At 47.3% G+C, this 9575-nt stretch overlaps 2 protein-coding genes across 4 annotated transcripts in view; one reads left to right on the forward strand and one right to left on the reverse strand.

The window, feature by feature from the left end:
- GCC2 (GRIP and coiled-coil domain containing 2) overlaps positions 1-4121 on the reverse strand; it is a 38520-nt gene extending 34399 nt beyond the window's left edge. For all 3 annotated transcript variants that reach the window (XR_010934298.1, XM_067704002.1, XM_067704001.1), the window contains exons 1-4: positions 3993-4121; positions 3823-3879; positions 2811-2895; positions 1619-1686 (exon numbers count right to left, since the gene is read on the reverse strand). Coding sequence is in view for 2 of the 3 variants with exons in the window: in XM_067704002.1 (XP_067560103.1) it covers positions 1619-1686; positions 2811-2895; positions 3823-3879; positions 3993-3998 (216 nt within the window). In the remaining variant the exon portion in view is untranslated. The remainder of the gene's footprint in view (positions 1-1618; positions 1687-2810; positions 2896-3822; positions 3880-3992) is intronic.
- The window catches only part of LOC137205822 (uncharacterized), a 92871-nt gene continuing 87393 nt past the window's right edge, over positions 4098-9575 (forward strand). Inside the window, exon 1 of the mRNA XM_067704009.1 lies at positions 4098-4610. Within this exon, the coding sequence (XP_067560110.1) occupies positions 4343-4610 (268 nt within the window). The 5' untranslated portion in view covers positions 4098-4342. The remainder of the gene's footprint in view (positions 4611-9575) is intronic.

Below are 9575 nucleotides of genomic sequence, written 5' to 3' on the forward strand. Positions count from 1 at the left end.
ACACTGGAAACCAAAGATTTCATTCTCATTTAATTTTACCAACCTTTACTTTCTGAGACTTGAGTGGTCAGGATAACATGCTTTAATATTAAATTAATAACCTGAAAGGTAAAGTTAGCTAACTGAGAGAAATTTTCTACCCTTAAATTTTTAGGAGTAGTTTTGACAGAAGGGGAGAATACATTGATAAGGAGGAAATAAGGGACAGATATTTGAATATTCTGAAATGCAACAGCATGAAAAGTATTTTAAGGGCCAAGAGTTAACTGATGCAAAATTAGAACAGAATCTCTGCAGTGCTCTTTTCAAATACAAAAACCTCCTTTTTAGTGCGGGTGTGCATGGATGGATGTATGTATACATGTGTGTAGAAAATATCCCCCAAATAATAATATATGGTAATAATAAAACCATTGAGTACTTATGTGACAGATCCAGCTCTACGTACTGTATGTACTAACTCATAATACAACTCTATGAAAGTAGGCCTTATTATTATCCCTAGTCTACAGATGAAGGAAGAGAAGGAAGTTAAGAAACGTAGCCGTAAAAAAAAAAAAAAAAAAAAAAGAAACGTAGCCGTGGTCACATAGCTGGTGCGTGGCACAGCAGGGGTCTGAAGGTGTGAATCAGGTGGTCTGGCTCCACAGTCAGAGCTCTTTAACTACATGGAGTTGTACTTTTGCTATTACTAATCAGGGAAATACATAGTGACCAAATAAACAAAACCATTACTAATTCAGTAATGCTTCAACCAATCGGTGCATTACGAATCCAAATGGTATTTGCGCACACCATTCAGGATTCATACACTGTTCTAGCTAAATGAAGAACAAAATGGTAGTGCAAGGTACGCAAAGCGATTTAAAGACTCCTAGTAGTAGCTTCATGGGAGTCCCTCAATTGTGCATGGCTCACAAGTTGGGACACTAAGATAACATATAATCAAAGAATAGATAGATACTATGACTCAAATTACAAACATGCAAAAGCAAGGAAAAAAATTTCTGCAGAGCTTTGAAAAGCAAAGACACTTTAAAGAAGGTAGGCCAAGTGGGGGAAGGAAAAGCATTTAATTACATTAAGGGCACATAAGAAAGAATGAGCAACTCAGGATCTTAAACAGGGAATAACAATATAAAAACAACATTCTATCATCTGACAAGAGTATGTAGAAGTAAGAGAGAAAGAGAGCCCAGTTACGGGTTATCAAGGTAAGTACGGTTAGCAAGTAAGACATGATGTGTTTAACAAAGAACCATGGGAATGGAGAGAATCATCAAAGTCCTGAGTGTGGCTGGGTTTTCTGATGGGGAGAGGGAACAGCAGGCCTGAGACTGAAGCAATAACCATAATTACAGTGTGTAAAGGATGAAAGGACAGAAAGTAATACCACTTCAGAACAGAAAGGGACGCAGAGGTCATTCACCTCTCTTTTTACAGTCAACCAGAAAGGTGAAGAGTGGAACCAAGGGCAGAGAGGAAGTGGAACAAAAGGCACGGAAGCCAGAGAGTGCTCAAGCAGGCTGACAGCCCTCAAGGAAATCCGACTTATCATCAGGCATCTCCTCTAAGTAAAGAAGTGAAAATTAAAGCAATACTACAACTGTTTCATTACCTTAATAATATCATCAGTTCCTCCAGCAACAGCTTTCGATCTCAATTCTTCAATTTCTTTCTCCAATTCTAAACAATTAAAAAAATAAAAAGATACTAGTTCAGAAATGAAGAAAATAATTACTGGCTCAAGTGATAAGTACATTCTTAAAAAAAGATCACTATAAATTAGAATACATTTAAGAAGCAGCAGATATGTTGAGGAAGCACTAAGTTCACCATTCATTACCTTTTATTTTCCTTTTTATTATGGAAAACTCCAAACAAATTAAAAAAACCCAGAGAGAATAGTGCGATTAATCTCTATGCTCCATCATCTTGGTTTAATAATTACTACATGACCAACCTTGTTTCATCCCAACCTGTATTCATTTCCTCCTTCCCCTCTTGTCTTATGCATCCTGATATTTTTGAAGCAAATCCCAGACATTATTTCAGCTGTAAATAACTTCTTACTGTATAATCTTAAAGCAACAACTAACCTCATATTAAACATACATGTTAATCTATTTCATCAACTCATGTCTAGGTCTGGAGCCTAGGACATCTTTCCAAATAAATTACTCTCTTATCATAAGCTGATCCAACCTCCGGAAACACAGTTTGACCTTTTCTAGTAGTAATTAAGTCTTGGCTTTTAGGCAGGGCAGTTAAGTTACTGAAAATTCAAGAGCTCACCTACACATATTAAAAAAGGATACTAATATCTTTGTCTTTTTGGAATATAAAGAAAGAGAAACTGAATAGACAATCAACCAACTTCAGTAAATAAATATATTTCAAAATTCCAGGAACAGAAATCTTTTACTACTTTACTTGGGGCCTCTTCTTACTTCCTTGGGCTCAGAACTTCATGTCTCTAACATTTCAACTGGCAACTCTAGGAGAAAATGCTTTACTCAGAAGAATATACGATCCACATGAGGAAAAAAAAAAAGTGCTGAACTTTAACAAACTTTTTAAAATCCTCCTCCCTGACTTTATTAATTCAAAGGTAACTGCAGTTTAGGGATATGAGATAATAAGAAATATCAGAAGCAAAGTTTACAATGCTAAGTAATAACAGATTCCACTACGCTAATATTATTGGATTCGCTGATAAACAAAACAAGCCAATGTACTATTACAAAACTAAGAGTTGTAACCATGATTAAACAAGATTGCGGTCAAGACGAATATTTTCAACCCAATACCTGTACATCTTGATTTAGCTTTCTGTATTAGCATCATCTGCTTCTTGGCAAACTTGATAAGATCTTCCTTGGGCAATGTTTCCAGCTGGAAGAGTCAGTGATGTTACCAATTAGGGAGAATTCATGTTTCTACTATACCACAAAAAAGAAACATAAAGTCTGCCTAAAAATAAAAAACATCCTACTGAATAGATCTTTATGTCAACCAAGCACCACATTTTTTAAGATTAGCAAATGCAAGTTTCACTCAATAATTATTAGCTCAGCAACTATTATGAAATGTAGAGAAAATCGCACGTATCCTCTTACGTTACAGATATCCTTGTTACAGGTTAAGACACTTTCTAGATTTTGATTTAATTGCAAAATTAGGGAACTGCGACTAATTCTACGTAAAGTTCCTTAGATCTGTAAAATTGCTTCGTCCTATTCAAGGCTGAAAGGAGTCTCTGGCCACATGAAAACACGTAAGCCTAATTACAGCGATAGATGAATCAGGGTGCGTTTAGGCTTTACCTAAAAATCAGGGAAAGTTCCTTAACCCCTGCGGGCTCAGTTTTCTTAGGCATAAAGCTGGCATAACCACATTATTTATCTCACGGTTACCGTGAAGCTTCAATGCAGTCGAGTGTTTGGGCGAGTGTCTCAAAGTCAGCTTGAAACAATAAACCTCGGCGGCAAGTCCCCATCTCCTGGGCGCCCGTTCAGGGCCCCAGCGGCGACCTGTGCTCACATCAGCGGAGGCGCAGGCAGAGCCGAGACCGCGACGCCCGCCCACAGCTCGGACCTCACAAGCCAGACGGCTTCATCTAACGTTGGGAACCTGCGGAATCTCTCAGCAGCGCTGAGCCGGGCGGCAAGGAGACGAACTCAGGCGTCACACCAGGGAGCTCCGAGAGGAGGGACTAAACGCGCGACCGTGACAGCTCAGGCCGAGAGCCCGGAGGAAAGTTGTCCCCCAGGGAGCCCCCTCCCCTCCCGGCAAGACCCCGCCGCTCCAGCGTCTCTTTACCTTGGATTTCCCGGTCCCAGGAGCGGCCGGCGAGGCCACCCCGTCGTGAACAGGCTCCTGCAAAACACAACGAAAGCCAGCCGGTCACATGCGGCTGTGCGGACCCCGGCGGGCGGGGAGGGCAGGCGGGGTGGGGCGGTGGTCCCTCGGCCCCCGGGCCCCCGCGTTACCTCCATGGCCACTCGCAGCCCGCACTTCCGCCCGCTGACTCCTGCGGAGCCCCGCCGCGGGTCAGAGGTCGCGCTTCTCCGCTGGCCCCGCCCCCGCGTCTCCAAGGCCGCGGCCCGGCGGCGCTTCCGCTTCCGCCTCGGGAGGTGGCTCCCCGCGCGCTCCGCCTCGCCCCCGGGCTGGCCCGCGAGGGGGCGTGTCGTGTCGTGTCGGACCCGTGGGCGGGGCCCGGCGCGCCACTGGGGCAGTGGGGGCCCCGGCCCCTCCTGGGAGGGTCGGGCACTGTCGGGCCGCGCGCGCTCAGGCGGCCGCCCTAGTCTCCTGTCCCGTCACCAGCCCCCTTAGCTGTCCCATGTCCTGTTCCCTCTCCTGTCCCTCACCTGTGCTTCAGCTGTCCCTCACCTGTCTTATCTCCTGTCCTTCTCCTGTGCCCTCAGGTGTCCCTTCAGCCCCCCTCAGTTCCCCCAGACGCCCTTGCCTCGGAACGGGCGCGTGGCTGTGCCCTGCGGCTGCAGGTGGCCGAGGGGACGAGGCGCAGCTGTTCCTGAGGCGAATGGGTGACCGCAGAGCAGGAGCGCTGTCCCTCCTGGCAGCCTGGACACCGGCCCTCCTCCTGGACGGTGAGTAGTCCCGGCGCCCAGCCCCGCTCCGGGTGGACGGGCGGGTTGGGGACCTGTGCTGACACACCTGCCTTTCGTGGCCGGTAGCTCTTTCTTTGAGCGGGACTGAGGAAACAGGCCCGAGTGTGGGGACGCTGGCCGGGGGAGGGAGGCGGCCTGGGGACGGTGGGGACGGGCGGCGCCAGGATGGTCGGGGCAAAGACGTGCTGCCGCAGCCGGTGCCTCCCCTCCGCTCCGTGAGCCACCAGCCTGGCACTGGCTGTCACTTGTCACTTGCAACGCCCTGACGCAGGTCGTGGGATGAAGTTCGCCAGCTTGGGGAAAGGATCGTCCTGCAGTGAGCTGGCTTCGGAAAATGCCCGTAAATCTGGACACTGGGCGGGGTTGTAAAATGAGTGACTTTCCTCGGGACTAGAAAAACAGCCTCAGACAGCTTTTTAGAAAAATCACGAGTAATTCCTAAAAGCCACCAAAGTTCTCAATGTTTACGTGGCAGTGAATACCGTTAAGAAGAGTGACTAAATGCGTTGGCAGGTAGTGTTGGTGAAACTCGAGACTTTGAGCACCTTTTGGAGAAAAAGAGGACTTTCTGTTGCCCCCTCTCCATCTAGTCCATTGCCTTGTATATATATTCATGCATTGCACTGCATGCAGACTTAATTGAATCTAGGAATTAATTGATACAGAAACCGATCAGCAGGACAGAACCTAAGATCACTGGTCATTTTCTTCTGGGTTTTGAGGAAACTTAGAACTAAGACTACAGGGCTTTTGTTGTATCTATTAACATCAAGGACGTTATAGCATTTTATTTTCCCTTCCAGTATGAGATCCAGGCTAGAGTCAGGTTTTGCATTTAATTGTCACATCTCTTCAGGTTTCTTTAATCTGGAACATTTCCACAGTCTTTCTTTGTCTTTTATAAAATGGACATTTTGGTCAAACTTTGGACATTTTTGACATTTTATGAAACAAAACCAGAAAAACCCCCAAACAACTGAACTCATAGATACAGAGAAGAGATTGGTGTGGCAGAGGCAGGGTGTGGGAGTGGGCAAGATGGGTGAAGGGGGTGGAAACGTACAAACTCTGATTTATGAAGCAAATAAGTCTGGGGGATGTTGTGCGCAGCATGGTAACTACAGTTAATAAGACTCTACTGTATACTTGAAAGTTGCTGAGAGAGTCGATCTTAAAAGTTCTCATCACAAGGAAAAAAATGATGGATATTTACTAGACTTATTGTGATGATCATTTCGCAATACATACAAATATCAAATCATTATATTGTACACCTGAAACTAACGTTATATGTCAATTTAGCTCAATAGAAAAAGGAATAAGAGGGCTTCCCTGGGGGCGTAGTGGTTGGGAGTCTGCCTGTCAATGCAGGGAATGCGGGTTTGTGCCCCGGTCCGGGAAGATCCCACATGCCGCAGAGCGGCTGGGCCCGTGAGCCATGGCAGCTGAGCCTGCGCGTCCGGAGCCTGTGCTCCGCAACGGGAGAGGCCACAACAGTGAGAGGCCCACGTACCGCAAAAAAAAAAAAAAAAAAAAGGAATAAGAAATTTGGCGTTTTTGAAGTCCTCCCCACCTTTTATTTTTCCAATTAACGTACAGTAATATTATCTTTTCTTTTGGCATACAGTTCTTTGAATTTTAATACATGTACAGACTCTTGTAATCACTGGCATAATCAGTCCACAGAATAGTTTCATTACCCTCACCCTACCCCATCGTGGCTGACACGCCTCCCATCCCTAATCTCTGACAACCGCCATCTGTTCTTCATCACTATCACTTTGTCATTTATGAATGTCATATAAATGGAAACAAACCTTTTGCGACAGGTTTCTTTTCCTCAGCAAAATGCCTTTGAGATTCGTTCAGGTTGTCTCATTTGTCAATAATTTGTTCCCTTTCATCACTAACTGATACTCATTGTACGGATGTGCCGTTATTTATCCATTCACCAACTGCAGGACATTGGGTTCGTTTCGAGTTTTGGGGTAATTATGAATAGAGCCACTATAAACATTCACGTCCAGAGTTTTGTGTGGACGTAAGTTTTTATTTCTCTAGGGTACAGACCTAGGAGGGGAAATCGCTGGGCTCTGTGGTAAGTATGTTTAACTTTTTAAGGAACTGCCAACTGTTCATCCTGATCATTACCCGGCAAGTGGCAGAGGGCATCTTTCTGGGGATAGCCACATTTAGTGACCACCTGCCTTGGTAAGGTGTGCAGACCAGGATGTGAGGGAAGCAGTCAAACCCTTTTTGAGTTGATTTTTCCAGAGGCCATCTCAACGCTTAACAATATCAAATGTCTGCGGAAGGCAGGGAGCACGGGAGCTCCATTGAACACCCCCCGGTCAGCCATTGTCGAGCTGCTTTTTGGTAAAAGGCATGCTGTGTTCAGGTTGCAAAAAGCCCCACAAAACCAAACACGCGACAAATTCTAGTTTCAGGGGCTGCAGCAGTGTGACTGCAGTTGGCTGACTTGACTGAAACAGCAGCACCAAAACCTGAAAAAGTGTCACCGGTGATGAGGCTCCACCAATAAAACGCCTGGGAGGGGTCGGAGGTCAGTCTGTCAGGAGAGACCAGAGCAGCTCTGGGCAGGAGTCACCAGTCCGGAACCCAGTGGCAGCCTCTGCAGAGACGGAGCCCTTCACTTTGTGCCTTTTCTGTGACGGTGGCTGCGTTGTCACGTCTGATGTGATGGTGGATCCAGGCAGCAGGATGGTAGCAGCCAGGGCAGCGCGTGCTCAACTAGCAGTTTAGTTCTAGCGTGTCCCATCAGAGAAGGGTCCTTTCTGTGGACATCCACATGAGGACCCCGGAAAGTGCAGTCAGCAGTCATCATTTGTTTCCACAGTTCACGGCCCCAGGGGGGTGTCTTTAACGCTACTCTAGTTTTTATAATGGCAGACCTGGTAGCTAGGCCACTGGCAAAGCCCAGGAGTCAGTAAGCACAGAGCACGGTTCATCAAGGCAGGCATTGGCCAGAACCCTGAGAGGGGCCTGGATTCTGGCCTCTGGGTGGAGGGGCCGTGTCCGCTTTTGGTGTTGCAGGGCTGGCACTGCAGTCCAGTGGAAATCAGTGGGCTTTCGCTTAGTCAAAGCAGGCATTCAGCATTTAGGGGCGTCTGTGAATTGAGGGCTCCAGTGAGCCGTGCAGTGACTCACCTGGCTCAGCGGGGGGCAAAGCTTTCCCTGGAGAGATAGCTGCTGCTTTCTCAGGTAGGGCCCAGATGCCTGCGTGGCCAGGCCGCCGCTCTTGAATCCACCGTTTGCACTTGACAGGAAAGGTTTTGTGAGTCGAGCCACCCCAAAATGGGAGTATCAGGCTGGAGGTTCACGAGGCCTCCCTGGGTCGGTCACCCAGTTTTGACAGGGGCTCCTGAGAAGCTGATGGCTGCTCTTCAGGGGGGACGCAGCGGGCAACAGTCCCGGAAGGCACTGAGTGCAAACCCCCAGGGTCACTTGCAGGTGGGGCCCCTCCCTTCCCCAGAGGCTCTGTCCGCGGTCATCAGTCACAGAGACTTCTGGCTCAAGCTCTTGCTGGGGGTGCAGAGCCACCGGAGTAGCTAGCGTGCCGCAGCTTGCCGGACACCTTCAGGTGAAGCCTGTCGTTCTGCACGACACTCAAATGGGACCAGTTTATGGGCTAGCCAACGTAAAGGACCAAGAAGAATGTCCCCAGTACCCCTAGTAAGGCTTTTGGCCTCTATGGTGGTGATGGTGGGGGTAGGGCAGAGAGCAAGCAGTCTGGAGCCATAGTTCCAGGAGCTTTACTTGTTGTCAGGCCCCAGACTTTCACTGGGGAGGCTGCCTGTTAGGAGGGTGTGGTGCGTCCCCTTCAGGGCCATTGAAATGGAGGCTTCTAACCTGCCAGCTGAGAGCCGTCATCTCTGTCGGGGTGCTCTGGATGTAAGACGCATCGCCACAAAATCCCCTGGCCCTACACACACACACTCACACACCGTTGTGGCCTCTCCCGTTGCGGAGCACAGGCTCTGGACGCGCAGGCTCAGCGGCCATGGCTCACAGGCCTAGCTGCTCCGCGGCACGTGGTATCCTCCTGGACCGGGGCACGAACTCGTGTCCCCTGCATCGGCAGGCGGACTCTCAACCACTGTGCCACCAGGGAAGCCCACGGGGTTTCTTTAGTTTTGGTGAGTGGGGGCTACTCTTCCTTGCCGTGCGCGGGCTTCTCATTGCGGTGGCTTCTCTCGCTGCGGAGCATGGGCTCTAGGCACACGGGCTTCAGTAGTTCTGGCACATGGGCTTAGTTGCTTCACGGCATGTGGGATCTTCCCGGACCAGGGCTCGAACCCGTGTTACCTGCATTGGCAGGTGGATTCTTAACCACTGCGCCACCAGGGAAGCCCTATTTTTATTTTTTTAAATTGCAGTTGACATACAATATTATATTAGTATTCAAGTGTTCAACATAGTGATTTCACATTTATATTCATTAAGGATTGATCACCACAATAAGTCAGGTAACCATCTGTTACCATATAAAATTATTGCAGTGCTATTGACTATATTCCCTACGCTGTATATTACATTCTGTACCTGTGAGTCAGTTTCTGTTTTGTTTTGTTTGTCTGTTTTGTTTTTTAGATTCCACATGTAAGTATAATGGATATGGTATTTGTCTTTGATTATTTCACTTAGCGTAAAATCCTCTAGGTCCATCCATGTTGTCACAGATGACAAGGTTGCATTTTTTATGCCTGAGTAATATTCCACTGTGTATGTGTACCACCTCTCATTTATCCATTCATCTATCAGTGGACATTTAGGTTGTTTCCACGTCTTGGCTATTGTAAATGTGCTGCTGTGAACATTGGGGTGTGTGGATCTTTCCAAATTTTAAATAATTTAAATAGCTACATGCAGCTAGTAGCTAACACAGCACGGCTATAGATGATAGCTGTTCCAGGGACTACTTAG

The sequence above is a fragment of the Pseudorca crassidens genome, chromosome 14 (genome assembly GCF_039906515.1).
Source record: "Pseudorca crassidens isolate mPseCra1 chromosome 14, mPseCra1.hap1, whole genome shotgun sequence".
Lineage (NCBI taxonomy): Eukaryota > Metazoa > Chordata > Mammalia > Artiodactyla > Delphinidae > Pseudorca > Pseudorca crassidens.